Here is a 20,439-nt window from a genome sequence, read left to right on the forward strand (position 1 = left end):
AACATCAAAAAAATATTTTTTTTTTGAGGAAGGAAAAAGAGTGTTGTTGATTGTATTTTATTTAATTAGTTGTCTCTTTCTCTTTCTCTTGCCCCCCCCCCCCCTCTCTCTCTCTAATTTTTCTTCTTCTCATAATGAGTAGAAGTAGGTATAAGGATTCTAAAAAGTAATTCTCTGCTTATTTAAAAAGCATTTTGTTGACATCCAATTTTAATTGGTCTGGCTACATTATTGCTGTAATAAAAGTGGTACTAATTGACATCTATCGACATCATGACGATGATAATATTTTATTCCTTTGACATCAAATGTGCTATTAAGTGCTATTTTATTAACCTTAAACTACTATACGGAATAAAAGGTGTTTGATCTATATTTGAATAGCTTTTCTTCATATTTACTGGAAGTTTCAATTCTATTTTTCAATTGTATTTTAACACACTTATCATTCTTACATCTTTTAATGAGGAAGAAGTATAATACATTATGCTAATTGGCTCTGTCTATTTATCATTTTCAAATTCAACACAATTTTCAAGTAATAGCTTTGACTTTTTGAGGAAAACAAGATAAAAATAATTGTAGCTACTCTATAACTATAGTATGTCTTTCTGTCCAATCAAATACTTCAGCCAACATGGCTATTAATGTCTTGTTCGTTGCAACGTAAACTGATTAACTTGAATTAATTAAAATAAAAGGATCAGCTGTTTATTGCTAAAATTCCATTGCTGCATGTTTTCATCGTCCGTTTGCTTGTTGCTGCTACGCTACTAAGAAACCTAATTGTTCTTGATATTTTAAAAACTTGGATCCTATTAAATGTTTTTTTTACCTTTGTCTTATATTGATTTACAGGTGTCACTGATTTTAATTGTTTACAAACACAAACCTGTAGATATTTCAAATAAATGTATTATTCAGCAATCAATCTCAAATTACATTACACAGACAGACAGAAAGACACACAGACATTTTGTTACTTTTATAATGGGATCAAAAGTTTTTAATTGGGAACAATTTAAACAAAAAGGTTGCATTTTTTAAAAGACTCAAAAATTTTACTATTTATTCTTAAAAATATTATTCTAGAACAAAGAGGTATTATATGACATTCTTATAAATGAAAACTAAAAGACAATCTAGTACCTTTAATATTGGATAAATCATTGGAAGATATATTTAACTTATATATCTCACTATCTATATTCATTTAGATTAGAAAGTTTGAGGGTTGAAAAAAAACTTCCATTTACCGATCCCTATGTCGCTGAATACAAGCTTATATCAATATAGAAGAAGACGGGTCCGACTTATATTGTTTTCTATATCTCACGGTGTGCCTTCACTGCCGCATATTCGCATATTGGTCTCTATTCACAGAAAGACACACGGGTAACAAATAAGAAGGAACTATTCAATGACACAAGTTAACAAAGTGAGAATGGTAATTTGTGCTACTATAGTACTCTGCATTTCTGATGATCTCATATTGTGGCTAAGCTCTATATAGTGCCTATAAAAATGACGTCATACAATAAAAATGACCAATGACAGGCCAATAAACAGACTAAATTACTAATGGCTTGCAAGTATACATTTTTTTAGACCAATGATAGGCCAGCATGACGTCATTTTAATAGGCATTATAATAAGCTTTATGGCACATGAGCAGAATTGAAAGCACACCAGATCTCACCAATAAAAATGAATGCATTTTTTTAACCTTTCCGGGGCCAAACAACCAAACATATCGGATTGAAAGACATGGGAAATAGAGAACAGTAGATAGACTTCTTTTTTAATTAATATACATTCACCAGTCTGTAAGTCAAAGAAATATTTATTAGAAGTAGGTAAAATTTAAAACATATATGTATGTAACACGTAAGGAAATTATCATGTATTGCTAAAACCTGACAAATTAAATACGTTAGATTATTGATATATTGAAAGTAGAATGACAAAAAAAAAGATTTAATGAATTTTTCTCTAGAATTTATTAGCTTCAATTTATTTTATTGTTGTTGCGCTATTTGTGGTTATAAATTTCTTTGGTAAACGTAGATATTGAATAAAATCATTTCTATAAAGCTTTTTATAGTGCCTATAAAAATGTTGTCGATCATACTGGTAAAGTATACTGGCCTGCCCTTGGTAACTTAGTCTGTGTATTGACCTATCAATGGTCATTTTAATTGTATGACGTAATTTCTACTTCTATAAAAAAGCTTCATTTTCTATTCCTTTGTTTCTGCGGTTGTAATGTCACTGAGTTGTTTAAAAAGTTTAGGACATGCAGATCGTGAGTTCAGACATTCAATTATATACAAGAGAAAATATAATTTTTTGATGGTTTATGTTTTGTTTATTTCCAATAAACGTTAACATGTTTTATAGCAAAACAACTCTTGTTTATAAAAATTTATATGATTTTTAGACTTAAATCTTCAAGAATTCTCTTTGAATTTTTTTTTGATGGGAAATTTAAGGTGTGACAAAAATATATTCCCCTTAAATATTTTTGTAATTTGTCTTATAAAATCAAAACTTAGAGTGGAGAGAGACGACTTACCCTTCCTCTTTCTCTCTAGAGGCACTTGATATAAAAACTGCTTGATAGTACATATTTTAATGATTTTATATTAATAAACTAGCATGATGCCATGATTATATTAACAATGGGTAATCAATTAAACAATAATGGAAGAATCTATGAGTGAGCTCTTTATCACAGCTAAGCTTCTCTATAACTAGGTTGTCTTACTGTAATAGAAAGTTCTATTTATAAGTTTGTATCTATTTAAAACCTTGTTAAAAGATTTCTGTAATAATGAGTTAAATTATTTTAATTCCAAATTTTGTTTTGAGGAAGGTGTATACTCCTCCCCCTACCCTAAAATTACTATAGAACGCCACTTATTCCAAATATGTAGATTTTTTGTTCTTTTTTCATAAATTTAACATAATATAATGACCCTGATGACTTGATCTTTTAAAGTTTTGTTAAAGCATATAATATTATGTCTTATATTGTAAGTACATTCATTTTTGTGAATGTTCATTGCCCAATGGTCTGATTTTTTTAGCATAGCTTTTATACATGCAGTCATCATGTATGCCTTTATCAGACATAAAATAAGTATTTACCTTCTCTAAAAATAGCTTCTTTTCTTACCAGTTTCAGTTTCAGAAATGTTTCCAAAAAATGAAGGATACATAGATGTCCAAGGGGGGGGGGTAAAGGGGTGATTACCCCTCCCCCCCCCAAAATAAAAAAGCTTGGACGCCCCTAGGATAGACATTCAATATTTTTAGGGAAGACATTTTTATTTCAAGTGGATTAACTTGTAAAACTTTGCATGATATTTGTTTTTAGACTTTTCTTTTATAATAAAACAACTTTGATTTTAGCAACTCATGATTGTGAATAACTTATTTCTTATTTTTGTCTTTGCAATTTTTAAGAACAAATATTAAATATCTTTAAATTTGGTATGCAATCATTTTTTTCTTCTTGAAAATCTACCGGGCTTTCACTTAAACCACTTTCTTGACCCCCTCTCCACAAACTTATCTACAATTTTAAGGGGGGAGATGGGGGTCTTTTGCCCGATGGTATTCTATCCCTGCAGAACTATTAAAGCATTTATTTAGCCTAACCCAAACTAAAATAAGCATCAAATACGTATTTTCCCCAAATAGTTCATTTGTGATCCAGATGCAATATAAGGAAAACTGCCAACTGACTGTATTTTCACTTTTAGATTTAAAAGATATTTTAGGATAAAACGCATTTATATTTCATAATACATCTAATTGTAATATTTATAAAAAGAAAACTAAATTTTCCATAAAGAAATTAGGATTTATCTTACGTCAAATTTACTATTGTATTTAATTTTAAATATTCTAATTTATTGTATTTTTTTACATGAGTATTTATTACGTATTTTCACGTGAAATTCACAGATTAACAAAAAATGTATCTAATGTTTTAAGTACACATGGAAGCTACTCCAATAGACAATTATCATTTTCTCTATAAGTATAGCATTTTTCTCAAGGGGCGACCTCACCCAAAATAGTTATAAACCTTCCCAGGACCTATCCTTGTTTATTATTGAATTTCTAAAATTACTTTTCTTAAATATAACTATCAACATTTTTACAATTGACGTTCAGTACTGATTGTAAAAATGATGCGTTTTCGTAATTGAAACTTTTTATCCAAGAATCATCATTCAAAATGTGAAATCTTTATTGCAATTCTAACGCACCTTTTTAGATAAAAGAGCTCTTACAGACGGACGGACGTACAAATCGACACTAAATTTTAAAAAGCTTCATATTCAAAAATGATGTTTTATTGAAAGGCTTCCTTTTAAAATTCACTTATATAAACGTACATTTTCATTTTAAAATTCACTATCAAAATTATTTATAATCCTTTTAATAACAATTTGCTAACATACATTATGTCTATGTTTATCCAAAAGAAGACATCAAAGTAGTTGAAAATGATTACTACCTTGTCTTCTTCCACACATTTTTTTCCTACCTTGATGGTAAAACTATTTGAAGAAACTGACCTTGACCCATGTCTTGGCCATTTCAATAAGTTCTGACGGACGCTGACTTATTTCTAGTAGCGTAGCTACGTTATCGATAACTTAATTTGTCTGTTTGTCCTTGGCTAAAAACGCCTATGATTGACGGTTTAATATGCGAATTTTTTTCTGTCCACTGCTTTTATTTTAGATAACTAATTTGTTGTTTACTTACCAATGATGATAGAATGGATGTCAATCCTATATTGGTGAAATTTTGCTTAGCTGCCGTAGAAATACAACTATTTAGATTTTTTGTGCAGATTCTATATTCCAAGATCTATATCTAATACTAGCGGCTACTCTCATAGAGGCGTCTAGCACTTTAAATCTTTTTTGTTTTGTTTTGAAATCCTGTTACTTAATTATAAGGATTCCAAGTAAATGGAGTTATTTATGATAACTAAATTTGCTTCCAACTTTTATATCTACTCATGGATATTTTTATCCTTGCTAACTTTTGTTTGACTAAAAAAATGGCTGTCAGAATTTTTCCAGTCCTTTTGCATTTGTTTGTGTGCAATTGAGTTCCTAATGAAAAGTGCTTAATTCATATTCCATTTAAGTAGACCACAACAGGGATATAGGGATAAGTATTTTGATTTTAGAGATTTATTTACCAATAAACCAATCTGCAAGTCATTGTTCAAGCAGGATTTTGACCTAAATATTTTTAAAACAATGATGAAATGAACAAATCTAAAAAGCCTTGCATTGGAAAGAGAGAATCTGTGTGTAAGATGTGGTGTATTTTCTTCCAGTTGCAAGTCCCTGTTTCTTTGAGTAAGTTATAATAGAAATTCTTGACAAAACTTTTTAGCATGTGAAGGTCGTGATTTTTTCTGAAACTCTTTTAAAAATTAAAAGGATATATATCATAATTAAAAGCAAACAGAATATAGGTTAAAAGATCTTTTAGTAAGATTCAAAATTTATAGGACGGTTAAAGCAGGATAGTTAGGCACGCCCAAATTTTATAAAGGATTTTATTTTAAAAATTATAGCCAACAACTAAATTATTCTTGTTCTATATTTTTTTTAGAAAGATGACTAGGGTCATTTTATGTTCATAAAGCTAAAAATAACTTTATGAAATAATTTTAATTACTTCCTAATTGTTTTAAAGCATAAAAAGTTTGTGCAGTAAAAATATTTTTATCCCGAGGTTCCTAGGCTTATATGTATGCTGATTTATTTTCTAACAAGACTGTTTAGAAATTTGGTGCTCTCAATTAAAGAGTCTAACAAGCATATATATCCCCCCACCCCCTTAATAATTGATTAAAATAAAAATAAGGAAATGAGGTTATTTTTTTTCTTTATGTCTAATCTTTGCAGAGAATCCTTAATCTGTGTGTAGCCTATATTTGCAGTGCCCTAACCCTGTGGGGCTACCCTGTACCCAATATAACCTAATCTTTCCCAAGGTACAGCACCAATGCATGAAATAACCAACATCCTTCCCCTTATTATATCAATGTATTTCAAATTAAGAGACGAGATTTTCGCTCGACTATGCACTTTGTAGGAAACCTCTGCGAATTTTCTGTATAATGTATATCCGAACGTCCAAATGATCACAAACAAATTCAGCAAGGCTACTCTGTAATTTCTGCTATGATTGTCATTTGTTAAAAAAAGCCTTTTTATCGGGTGACTTGTTGCAGGGATTTAGAGATGAGATAATAGTAAACAATCCTACAATTTCTATTTTATTTGTATTTTTAAGTTCAAAGTTAATTCCAAATCCTAACACAAAGAAATATTTTAAGATTATATTTTTTTATAAAAGTATTTCAAGAGCTAATTAATCCATGAAAGTAGAAAATAAGAACATTCGGAAAATGAATCTTTATTATAATATATTATTATGATATCATCATTTCATTTGTCATATTTGATAATAAAATCTAAATTTTGGATGATAATTGAATTTAAAATTTTGCACATTTTGAAGAAATTTGAAATTGTAGCGTTGTACAACATGTGGGTGTTTCCCTTCATTATTATGTATTAATAACTTAAATATTAAAGCTTTTCTATAATTAGGGTCGATCAGTACGTCTGTCAATTAATTGCAATAATCGTTAATTTTGGCACGTTAAAATCGTCTTATCGATTTTGAACTATAATAAACTTTGTGACAGTGTAATTTAGGAGGCGTAGCAATTGTAAAATCATAACCAGGTATTACGTCTGTTTTTTCTTTTAGCTTCTTTACGCCAATGGATCTCTGTCTTTACCGAAGTATCTCGCTAACCGCTTAACCGATATGGTTCTTCTTATTAGTGTAGCTTCTCCTGGGAAGGTTTATAAATCTTTTGGGGGAATCGGCATAAGAAAAAAATGCCCCACCCCGAATAAAATTGGCTTAAAAATATCTTAAATTTAAAGTGGAGTGGGTCGACTGACCCTCCCCAATTCAAGGGCGACTAGAAACCTCTAGGGGCGTAGCCGCTAGTCAAAAAGTAGTATAATAAGAATGACTTCTTAACTTTAAATAGTCAATTGTATAATTAAGACGGTTGGACAAACACATAGAGTTTTAGATTAGCTACAATACCAGAAAATATTATCAGGGAGCTAAAGTCCAAAGGAATAAAGAATCAAAGTATTCCTTTTAACCTTTTTCTTTTTTAACTTTTGAACAAACTATGAAACTCATTTTATTTTCATCTTTTTTATTAGTTTGTTTTGAATCGAATGAATCTTTAAATATTTATCTAACTTTATTTTTTTGTGTTTTATTATTAGAATTAAGCAAAAAGTTATTTTAAAAAAAATCTTATTCAATGATTAAGTTCTTAAACAATATAGTTTGCCCATGGTTTGGGCATTGCAAATTGTGTTCCATAGGAGTTAAAGTTTGCCTATAATACTTCATGTGGCAAAAATCCGGGTTACCTCTCCCTTCTTACTGCCTAAAATGTAGCTATCATGTTCGGCTCATTCAAAGTATTTATGTCTTTTGTCCGGTCTTTACACAAACATCATTGAAATAAAAACAGCGTTGATAAAACAAGGACGATTCGATCTAACAGTAGAATAAGACTGCGTCAATTTAGCTTGCTATCATGAAGCTCCTTTTTGGGTCAGTTCGTTCATCCAGTAAGAGGGGAGGCGATGGGATAAAGGGGATGAAAGGGGGGAATTGTTATTTTAGCCAGCTGCGTGTTTCACTTTATAAGAGAACATGAAAATCTGAAAAGACCCAGGTAAAGACATATCCATTATAAGATACAAGAAATGAAAAATGGTTTTAAATGGTGCAAACAGACATACAAATGTAAAGAGCAACTTTGTTAAAAAAATCCGTCAAATATTTGACAATAACAAAAGAAATTATTAAGCTCTCAAGTATTTATAATAACATTATAAGTGTTTGAATAACTGTCTTTTTTTTCAAGTTTTGATGGGAATACAATATGCCTATTATCATGAAGATACTTATAAAGACTGTTTGTTGGTCATTTTAAAACTTTTGTCATCATTTATTGTTTGGAGTTGGATATAAAAACGTTGTTGGTTGTAAACTGTATTTACAGCAAAGCTTTTAAAACTTAGGTGTAGGTAATTAAATCAAATCCTTTTCATTAATTTGATCTTTATTCAAAAAAATAATTAAATACTAAGCAAAGTATTTTAAACTATTATCAATAATAAAATTGTACATATGATATCAAAATATAAAATGATATTTTAATATTAATATTTGACACTTTCCACTGAATTCGACTAAATTCATATTAGCAGCTTTATGATGCACATTTAATTAGAACTTCATAATCAAATTAACTATGAGACTTTCATGTAATCATTGAATAAAATTATAAGTAATATGCTTTTTCTGTCAATCCATTTCACCCTATGGAATAAAAAAGTAAGCATTGGTTTCTAGGCTTTCTTATTGATGGCTTTGCAACTTTGGGGACTTTTATTGAATTTTGATTGGTTGGTTCATTAAGTTGATTGTCAAAACTTCTCTACCACTTATTGTAATCTAAAGTTGAGGAGGAAATTTTGTGTATCATTATTGGCGATGTACATTGATTTAACGGCCATTGCCTTATCCCCTTAAACCCCTGATTCTAAACTTTTTAGGGCTAAAAATGCATTAAACAAAGCTCAATATCAAGGGTAGCTTATTTCCTCATTAGAATTTCACTCCTTAATTTATCAAGACCAAAGATCACGGAAAAGAAACACAAAAAAAGTTCTATCAAAATTATCAGGAATAAAGAGTCTTAACATTACTTTTCCTTTCAATTTTTTTTGTAGCTGGCATATTTACGCAATACTGAAGTGATTAGAATATCGATAAGATGTCATCCAAGTAATATATAATCCGATTTTTCCCTTAACACAAGCCATAAACCTTGATAAATTATTTTAAATAATATTTTTTACATCTAAAACCAATACATCATTTCCTGATTTAAAAAACAATGCACCCTCATTTGTGTAAAGAGGTTTATTATGCATGAATAGGTGATTAATTTTTATCTTTCTCCCATCAGTTATACACTTGTTAACACCTATTCTAGGGTATTATAACCACAATAGCTTGTATACTAAAACCAAGAAATGGTGAAAAATATCTTCTTTGATTTGATAAAAGTTGTTTATAGACAGAAGCGAGAAAAACTTTTATAAGTTGTACCGTAGAAAATTGTATTCGCATTAAATATGTCCAGAAAATGGTTATAAAAGATTGTTTTGTTATATTTAATAGTTTAACTAAACTGTCCAGTTTAGCAAATTTGTTGGTTTAGTACAAAAAAAAATATATGTGATGGAAGGGTAATTTGATTTTTTAATATAAAGTTTATAAAATAATTTGAATCACAAAATAATTGAGTTGTTCCCTAATTTTAGGATTATAAGGAATGTAGCTAAATTAGCACGTATATATTTTTCCTCAAACTCAACTTAAAAATAAGGATGATAGCATCCATAAAAAAGTTCAACAACAAATTTTCTATAGTTAAAATGAATTTAGATATGACAGGCTTGTTGTGCCATTTTGTAATAGGAATTAAAATTTTTAAGAAAAATCCAATTGGATTAGAAGTAATATTTCTAAAGCGTATATGTTTGAAATGGCACTACTAAATTTCTTGTCATAAATATAGAGTTTAAACACTCCTAAATTATCTTTCCACAATTCGTCATACAGCTATACTGTTACTCAGTTCGGACAGACACTAAATATATAAAATCTTCACTTTGAACAAGATTTAAAAGTAATTATGTAAAAACTGCCTTGAGAGTTAAACTTAAATACTTAGGACATAAATACTAACAAACATGCTATCTTATTAAGATATAAAAAAGGAGTTGTTTTTTTTCTTTTAATAACATGTTATTTTTTCCATGACCAAGTTATGAGAGTTTTAAATATAACAATAATTAGACCAACTTAAGATTAAGCTTTTTAGTAGCGAAGCTACTCTATAACTATTGGTAGTTCGTCAGTTTGTACAGTGATACAACTTCCCCTTCTATCAAATCAGTACCTAAATATCTTACTCCCCCCTTAAGCTCATTTTCATTTACACGCACATAAATACTTGCTTTCCATACTGTTGTTATTTTTCATAAAGAGAATCTAGTTAAATTAGCTGCGCTGCTTATGGATATAATTTTCCTCGTTCTAACAAAATGACTAGTTTTAAAAAAAATGCATCTACGTGTTAAATACTTAAATACCCTAGAAAATACATGTTGAGAATGCTTATGTTTTAAGGCAAATAATTTGAAAGTGAATTGGACTAAATGCAAGATAATTATTTATATTTTGTTTAATTTTGACATGGTTGTTTTCATTTTACTTATATATTTTTTATGGAAAACAGTTTTGGAGTTGGATCTTATTTTAAGTTAATCAAATACAAATTTTGAATAACTTTTATAAATAGGATTACTAACCTATTTGGAGAAATAGGTACTTTTTAATTGAGATAGATACACCTATTTATACAGAGTTACATCAATGCAGAAATAATTATTTTTAAATGGAGCACTTATTGGAAATGGTTATACTAATGTGGAGATTAGTACATTGTACACATTTGTTGAAATAGGTATACCTATCTAGAAATATTTAAACTTATGTTAGTATTATTATGTAAAGATGTATTTAAAAAAATAAAGAGAATTCCAATATTTTAGGGGGGGAGGAAGAAAAACTATTTAAGTTAAAAATGCAAGAATCTCTTATATGTAAAAACCAAATTGTGTTTTGAGGGGGGGGGGGTAATAAACTCTTTACCACCACCCCTTTGGATGTCTCTAACACCCAGTTATTTACTGCATGACTTTAAACAGAAATAATAAAATCAAACTTCCAAAATTGTTTAATGTATAAATTTATTAAAATAAGTTAATTTAAAATCACTTCAATTATAATTTACTGTGCATTATTGTACAGAAACAAGAACAAATACTTCCATATGAACATATGTCTTTAAAATTATAAAAATGTGTCTTATAAAATCGCAGAAAATATATATCCATCTGTCTGATTTTTGATCAAATATCCTTTTTGATATTTATCGATTTAAAACTTCAAAAAATGATTGTTTTAAATGATATCATAATTCCAGATTTCTATTCATTGAATGTTATACCAATTAAGTACATGAAGAATATCCGCCAGGGTTCGGAAGCCGCGCGTAAGCCGCGTGTAAGCCTCAGTGAAATCTTCATTTTATCACTATAAAATTGAGCTGGATGTATAAAACTGCTCTTTAGCAGAGAATCCTTCTTTCTGAAATTTCTTTTTCTGCTCACAAGCAGGTTTAAAACTGAGGCTTATGCGCGGCTGAGGCGCGGCTTCCGAACCCTGATATCCGCTATACTGGAAGGGTTGCTCTAAATATGGTTAGTTTTATTAATAGATATCCATTTTGTAAATTCATTGATTACAGAGCCTAGGGGCATGCTTATATTTATTACAAGAAAAGTTAGAGATTATAATAAGTGTTAATTATTATTATTAGCAGCTACTCCCCTATAGATAAGACAAAGAACAATAAATGGATGTACTATATCCCCAATGATTGTAAATAAAATTACTGCCCCTGTTGATTAAAATTATAGGTTTAAATGTTCGGACACTATTAGTCTATAACCAAGCAATCAAAACTAATTGTTACCAACGTTTATGAGCCAACAAATTAGACAACGTGGTTTTAAAACTATGGATACAAGTATAGTCGAATGTCTCCTTTTTTTCTAGTAAAATAACCTATACTAAGAAAAATAGGAAATAAAAATTATCATGGCAAATTACTGATAAGATCTTTTTAAAATATAATTACTAAATTATTATTGAAAGATTTTGATAATGAAGATTTAATTTTTTATGCTTAAATATAAAAATTGGAATATTATTTTACAATACATTATAGCATATTAAGCTTTTAGGATAGGACAATGATGGGTAAAGACATCTAAAATCCTTATTCCTCCCTATTATATGCCATGTAAATAAAACAGAACATTTTTCAAAAGAGTTAATGAAATATGAAAGATGCCCATAAATTTAACCCTTCATAAAAACCTTCAATATCTAGGAAATGGCTGTACTGATAAGTTGTTCTTTTGGTGTTAATGGAAACTTGAAGCTTTATTTAAAGTTTTTCCTACATATAAAGTATGTAGGGTAACTGTATTATAGTGAATGTTAGACGAACTTCCTAATAAATCCATCAAGTCATTTACAAAAGATTCAATGAGGTGCGCTCATTAGATAGAGTTTTAATTATAGAGAGCTACAACCCCTGATTCTAATTCCCCACTTATAAGTGTTTTTTAAGTTTGTAAAACATTATAAAAAATCATTTAATAAGAGTTACACTCAAATCAATTATTATTAATTAAAACAAAATAAGTACAAGAATATGATTTGACGAACCTAAAAGTAATCGACCGATATTTCTAACAATATAGCCCAAATAGATAAACCTTGCATGTCGTTTGAAAAATTTACTTATTCCACCAATTTAAAAAGTTCAGCTTTCTCGTTAAAACTATAACTTTGAAAATCAAAACTTTTATGGAAATCTTTATCCTTGTTTTTTACTTGTGTAGTAGATTTTTGTAGAACCCACGCTAAAATTACTTGAATAGATACTCCATAGATCATTCACAGTGGACGTATCATGGACAAAAATGTAAAACTTAAGTTCAAATAATAATTATTCGGTTTTGTTTTGTGACAACATATATTACGTTCCCTATTTATGACTGAAAAATATTTGTCACATTATGAGAAAATAAATAATGCTTAAATTATTAGATATGAAAAAAAAACAAAAGCTCGTAATAATTACTAGAAATGTATAAGATTTTAAACATACAAAAACAAACAAACAGAAGAACATATGGAAGAATACCTGAATTAAAGTATACCCGCATTAAAAATGCCAGTTTAATATATAATTTTTTTTTTAAATAAACAAAACAAATTTCGGGTCAGTGTGAATTGTAAAGAATTTTTCGACAATCATTCTTTGATTATGGTTTATTTTCTTATACACTAATTCAATGTTGTCCATTTAGCCCATTAATTTACCTTTAAGACTGTAGATTTTTAATGTACCTTATTTATGTGTTATAATATTTTGTTGGATTATTGGCCTGAAGAAAATTTAATATGATATTTTTTTATTTCACCCATTTTTTACTTCTTCTGGTATTTTTTTATACTTTTTGCACCTTCCAGTGCTAGCTTGGAATTCGCATTTTTAGGAAAGCTGGCTTGGAGCTGCCTTTCTTAAAAAGCTTGTTAAAATTGTCCGAGCGATTTCAAACTTTTAGTTTAGTACAATTTAGAAAACTTAGCAACTCTATAATAATTACCAGAAAGTCCATGCGTCCATTTTAAATATGATGGTTTTACAGAAAAATAAGAACTCATTCGGTTAAGTAGTTGTTTAAATCTTAATCTTCAGACAAAAAAAATCCATAATACTTTATATAATACTAGTGGCTGCGCATTTAGCATCTAGGGGCTCCGAATAGAAAATAATTAATTTTCGAATTTGTTACCAAATGAAGCATTCTATGTAATAATTATCTGCTTGTTTTACCAAGAAAAAAAATGCATTACAAGCCAAAAACATGCCCTGCCCAATCTTGAATTGTTTATCATTAATTTTTACTGAAAGCTTCTATTATGTTAAGTCCAGTTAATTGGTCTTAGGGGCCTGTAGCTAATTTATCAGTAATGTGCATGTTTTTGCTGCCCTAATTAAACCTCTAAAGGGGTACATGGGTTTATCAATTTGCAAGTAAAACAAAACTATATCTATTTTTAGGAGAGACAAAGGCATATATATTAATTGTTGATTTCCCACAAAGTTTTGAAAAGAAGGTGTATCAACTATTTTTTTTATAGCTAGCCGGTTCTTTTAGTAAGTAGTAGATGTAAAATTTTTCATAGAATTCAGATATGCAATCGGTTTTTTTGTAGACCTCTTATTTTTTAAGTAATTTAAGTTTAAAAAAAAAAAATTAAGTCGATTTTAAGGTACTAAAATGCAACAAAAAAAAGAAAGAAAATGGTCATTATGAACAAAAATAGTAAGATCTTTAATTTGACACCTTACTTTTTCAATTCTGTCAGGTAATTATTGAAAAAATCGATTTTTTTAAACCCACGAGAATAAAAACTTTGAACTTAATTTTATTATTTCACAAATAAAAAAATATGGGTTCATATATACCATTAGAATCAGAAAAATATTACGAATCCATTGTAAGCAAAATTGAAAAAAAAAGTTTACAATATAGTATATAAACTACAATAAAAGGAATTATATGAAAATATCATATTATGTTGTACAGGCAACGTCTTAATTCTTCAATTGAGTATAAAAATGGGAAGGGGGTAAAGAGGGGGTAAAGAGGGGGTAAAAAAGGGAAGACAACAGTGTTGTCTGAACAAAAAAAATAATTGGCCATTTCTGTAATTTTTTAATTTTTAAATTTTTTTCAATTTTGCTTACAATGGATTCGTAATATTTTTCTGATTCTAATGGTATATATGAACCCATGTTTTTTATGTCTGTTTGAGAAAATATTTAGGTCTAAAGTTTTTATTATACCGAGGTTAAAAAAATAGATTTTTTCAATAATTACTCAACAGAATTTTAAAAGTAAGGTGTCAAATTAAAGATCTTACTATTTTTGTTCTTACTGACCATTTTCTTCTTTTATTTTGTTGCATTTTAGTACCTTAAAACCGACTTAATTATTTTTTTTAAAAACTTAAATTACTTAAAAAATAAGAGGTCTACAAAAAAACCGATTGCATATTTGAATTCTATGAAAAATTTTACATCTACTACTTACTAAAAGAACCGGCTAGCTATAAAAAAAAAAAGTTGATACAACTTCTTTAGATTTTTCAATGCCTTGACCCTGGGTCTAACCCTAAAGGGCCTATACCCCCTTATAGGGGGGACATCAGTGCTCGATAGGGTTTTTTGGTGTAAACCGCCAATTAAAATATCCACTCCAATAAAACGTAAAATATAATAATACGCATGAGAATTGAGGGAAAGATAAAGATATCTTTCATTGTACTGTTTCAAAGAAGAATTACATCATTGCATGAGTTTTGTTTTCTAATAATGATGAATTGAAATATTTAGAGAAAGACACATTGATAATTATATTTAGATTATTGATATTTTTGGCATTGATTTTATATCTTTTCTGGGACAGAAAAAATGGAAAAGGGATTGATTTATAATAACTTTTTTATTAGAGTAGTTACTCTATAATAGCGTATTTATACACAGGCATATTAAGGGATTAGACAATGGACGATAAACTAATGTACATCCTAAATTATCAAAAACAAAATTAATTAAAATTAAATTCTGTAGACTAAGATTGAACACTGCAAATTTCAATCAACCAATTAAAATTTAATGAACTTTGAGTACGTATCAGTTTAATTCGAATTTTACAGTCGAATGTCCCCTCCCTTCTTGATTATTGCAGGGAATTTAGAATAAAAACATAGATTACAATTTTTGCTGGGCTATTAGTCCTATTTTTCTTTTGAAAGCAATTGTCCTGTCTTCCGTTTTTAATACTAAAAATACATTTCAAGTTAAAGATTTCTTACTCTAAGAAATTAACCGTTGATATATTTTCTAATGTCTTACAGACTTAATTTTACTTAAGAAATAATCATTCTAATTTGTCATTTACAACTAAGTATAAAAGGCTATGAAAACAGACGAATAAAGTATTAGTTAAATTTCTAAAGAAAAAAATGAAAAAAGTTATTTGAAAAATTGGCAATTCCTGTCATAATGCGGCATTAAATATCATTTCTTTTTTGCTCTTTAATAAAGGATAAGTAGGGAGGCTCCTACCCTGCGTTCCTACACCAGCTGTATCCTAACCCTTCGGGGCTCCCAGTACCAATATAACTTAACCTAATCTGACCTACTGTAATAAAAAAATACATTCTTCATAATTTTCAATTGTTTTCAAAATAAGAAGGGAAAAGAAGTTTATCAGTGGTCAAGAGGGTACTTTGTGTGGTAGCACCAAGTTTATTTAATGAATGATTTATCCCTGTATAAAGCGTCAACTTTATTATAGCTTTATTTTCATATATTTTTACATGCTTTTTACGGTGTGCAAGATTAATTATGTGAATCTCGCTGTTGTTTGGAAAATCAAGTTGATATGGGAGGGACGCTTTTTTATACAACAAATAGAAACTGTTACAAATTTTATGCTTTTTAGGAGCGAAGCTACTATACAATTATATTAATGTAAGTGTAAGTCTGTCGCACCGGCTAGTACAAAGTGGAAAAAGGGCAAAAAAGGAAGTAAGAATAGGGTTTGAAAATAAAAAGTTTATGAATATGAAAGTTTAAAATATCAAACCAATGAGAAAAGGTACTAGAAAACAATATGGACTTACTCTTCTATTTTAGAGGCTAAAACTTATTTACAATCTTTTAAATAGTTTAAGAAAATAGTTTTGCTAACAATCATTCTTATAACACAATCAAAGTGGAACTATCATGCTAATTTTTCATTTTTTTAGTGTCTTTTGTTTTTCATATTTTTATTTCGCTCATTAATTTAATAGAAGTCTTTTTTTATTTCATTTTTCCCTAAACAATTAAGAAATGAAAAGGTAGATTTGATATAGATTAATTATTGTATTGTCAACAAAGAATTATTATTTTAAAAAGGGTTTGAGAAAAAAAACTTAATTCTTTGGTTGAGACAAAGTTTTGTTTTGTTTTTAATCAACATAAATATAGTTAACATAAGATAGGTATTGTAATATCAGAATCTGAACAAATCAGTAAACAATATGTGAATACTGAATAGTATGGTAACAATCTATAATACAAAGAAGAATGATGTTTGTCAGTCCGTCCGTCTGTCTGTCTGAAGCTTAATATTTCCAGTAACCACTCAATCGATTGGGCACAACTTTTCAGGGAATATAGATACTGATCCTATGGTGGTTTTAAGCTATTTTGTTGGGGGATGGGAACCCCTTAAATGTTTCTATTCATTTGATTACAGGGATAAATCTGAAATAATGATTTACAAAATAAATGATGATCCTATAATATATTATAAGCAAAGCATTCTATAAAAAAAAATCTTAAAATGTCTGTCTGATTTATTGAGCTTCGCTTCTATGGGTGTTGTCATCCTTGTTAAGTAAAACTTATATGTATATAATAAATAAGGGTTGATTTCATGTATTTTTTTCCAGCGATGAAAAGTAATTACACACAAGATGATTAATTAAAAAGGAAATGAGATATGAATCTAGTTTGGTGGTAGTACAAAATATCCAATGCAGTAGTTGATCTGAAAACTTTTCTAATACATTGACATAGAATAAGCGTGGATATTAAGACAAGGGAAGAAAATATAATCAATTTAGGCTGCTAACATGGACATTTATTGGTCAGTTCGTTAATACAGTAGAAGGGTAGGTGATGTGCTAAAGGGGGTGTATTGGATAATGTTTTTTAACCAGCTACTATAATCACTTAATTAAATGAAATGATAATCTGATGTAAGATCCATGTAATAATACATCCATTAACACTCACAAATTACAAAACAGGATTCTTTAAAATGTATCTCTTAATATACTAGTTATTTTTTAGTTGCAGAAAACTGCTTATTAGAGAAAATAAATGGCGTTCACAGGGTTGTGCCAGATGGGTGTATGTGTTTAGGGGACATATATTCCCAATTTAGATTTTAAGGGGGGTGTTGACGATCCCCTCTATGCTTATGCTTTAAAAAAAGAAAATTATGTTTTTCTAATTTCTATTTTTCATTTCAGATTGATACGTCCTTCAGTAGAGTTTCCAGAGAGAAAAATGGTAAGTTATACTTTTATGTTTTAAATAGAGCTCAGCAGGCTTTTGTCTTGTATTTAGATAATTATTAATTTCATTTTTAAACTGACATAAAATGTTAAGGATAAGGACAGTCAAGTGAAAGTATATAAATTCATTAATTATTTTTTCTTCTGTGTCTGGTTCTTGACTTATATGACAGATGTTTAGAAAACAAAGTTTCTGAAGTTTGATTTTACACGAATATTTGGTGATTCAAATCGCCAAATAGCTTTACATTCACCTTCGTTCTTTGAAGATTCAACTACAAAAATATAGTTATTTGTGTTGAACATTGCTACAATTAAGGTAAAATAATATATTACTTCAAAATAACCAAATGTGCAATGTGCAGCTAAAGTTGACCAAAACAATAGGCTTACACTTTTGCAAACATTTTGGTAAAAAAAAACTTATATTTTTCAAGGATTTTGTATTCAAAAGTCATAAAAATGTAAACTTTCTGATTTTCAAATAAATTTAAATTTATTTTAAGGCCAAGTATTGTTTTTAATTTTTCCATTAGTTTTTTTATCGATTGTGCACATATTTCTAATTTATTATATTTCTAGATAAGTTAAATTAAATTCCATTACTTCAATACGTGATTTTTCATGCCAATTGCTTGTTGTATTTTTTATCCCAAATAGCTTATAATATTCTGATCAAACTTTAAGTAAATAGTATTTTTGTACAACTTCCCTTTCCATTACAATGGTTTATAATTGTAACAGTATAGATCATAAATTATATTTAAAAACATAAAATATGTAATATTGTCTTTAATTATAGCACTTGAAACAATTCAAACTATATTTTTAGAAGCGAAGCTACTACATAATTGTTGGTCGGTCTGTAATGCTATGCCGGACCAGTAAAAAAGTACCTGGCTAATAACGAAAATACTGAGACAATAGAATTTTGTCAAAATAAGTATAAAGTTTCGACCTTCGCAGTTTAATGACACCGCTCATTAGACAATTTTCCACCAGTTTCATATGAATTAGACGCCCCCTGGTGGGTAAAAAGAACACCTACGCCTAATATTTTCACACTTAAATGATAATGGATCATGTTTGAAAAACAATGATATTATCATTCAAGGCTCGGCAGCCGCATCGCTATCCAAGTTTTTTAAAAACATTTTTAAAGCAGTTTTTTTAAACAGTTTTAAAGCAGTTTTCAAAAACAGTTTTATACAATTACAATGCTCAGTCGAGCCGCACTAATTTTGCGACCAAATTGATGACAGCAGAAGTCTGCTAAAAGTAGCAGCATCAAGAAAGTCGGCAGTTTGCAGCTGCGATCAGGCCACCCATTCTTAACTTTTTTTCAGCTGCAACAGTTGAAATTTGCGGCTGCCTACCATAACATTAGTTTATCTCTGAATACATTAGGAAGTGAGACGTATTAAAACCCTAAAAGATCAAAATTATTAATGAGTTTTACTTTAGATATGGTTCTAAATTTTTATGATAATATTAAACTTAGGAATTTAAGGGATTGGAAACTGAGCAAAAAATCAAAGATTTTTCATTTTTAAGATTTCCTAATCTTTTCCTCAATATTCTTATGTTAAATTTTCTCTTTTTTACGTTTTTAGGGAAACCCCATAAGTTACTTATGAGGCCAAGCCATTTAAGAAATATTACAGGCATAAAAAACATTTTTTAGATCCATTTACCTTTTTTTTGACATGGGAGGTTCTATATCTTGGTTAGTGGTTCAAACTAGCAGTGTCTAGACTTTTCAAATAAGTCACACTTTTAATTTACATAAGGGCTAATTTTGTTTATCAACAAAGGTGATCTGCATTTATTTATCGTCCATTGTCTTATCCTTTATGGCTCAGACCCATAAAATACTAAAACAAAAGTAATGTTATGAAAATATAATTAAATTCCGCCACCAATGGCAATTTTAAAATTACACCGTAGACAAATTTATTTACTTTTACCGTTCTACAAAACATGTCTCAATAATAATTGTAATAACAAAGTCTTCTTTTAACAAGACCGCCTTAGCTAGAATTTTAACGCGTAGCATCTTTCAAAATTCATCTTTTAGAATGTTTTATTTCTGATTTTATGATATTTTTTTATACTTGCTCAGGTTGGATGATATGGTGGACTTATCTTACGTATAAAGTAAACTTGCAGCTGTACCCCTAGCAACTAAAAGTTCAATGTTTGAAAGGGTAGTGAGTGAAAGCAAAAAAATAGCCTAAAACTATTAAAAGCCTTAAATAAAATTGAATAGTTTATAATCATCAAAGGCTACATAGAGAACTCAATCAGTTCAATGGTTACTGAAATCTTAGGCTAGAAAAACATTACTACTTTATATACCAGGATGTGTTAATAATAATTAGAATATGAATAACAATTTAGTGTACAGACATTAACCTTGTAATAATG

The 20,439-nt window shown here is 28.8% G+C and overlaps 1 protein-coding gene across 1 annotated transcript in view; it reads left to right on the plus strand.

The window, feature by feature from the left end:
- The window catches only part of LOC145315165 (uncharacterized), an 82,060-nt gene that overhangs the window by 15,334 nt on the left and 46,287 nt on the right, over nucleotides 1-20,439 (plus strand). The window contains exon 2 of the mRNA XM_080155204.1: nucleotides 17,968-18,007. Within this exon, the coding sequence (XP_080011330.1) occupies nucleotides 17,968-18,007 (40 nt within the window). The remainder of the gene's footprint in view (nucleotides 1-17,967; nucleotides 18,008-20,439) is intronic.

This window comes from Acartia tonsa, chromosome 3, assembly GCF_053477335.1.
Source record: "Acartia tonsa isolate MP-2025a chromosome 3, ASM5347733v1, whole genome shotgun sequence".
In the NCBI taxonomy this organism is placed as follows: Eukaryota; Metazoa; Arthropoda; class Copepoda; order Calanoida; family Acartiidae; genus Acartia; species Acartia tonsa.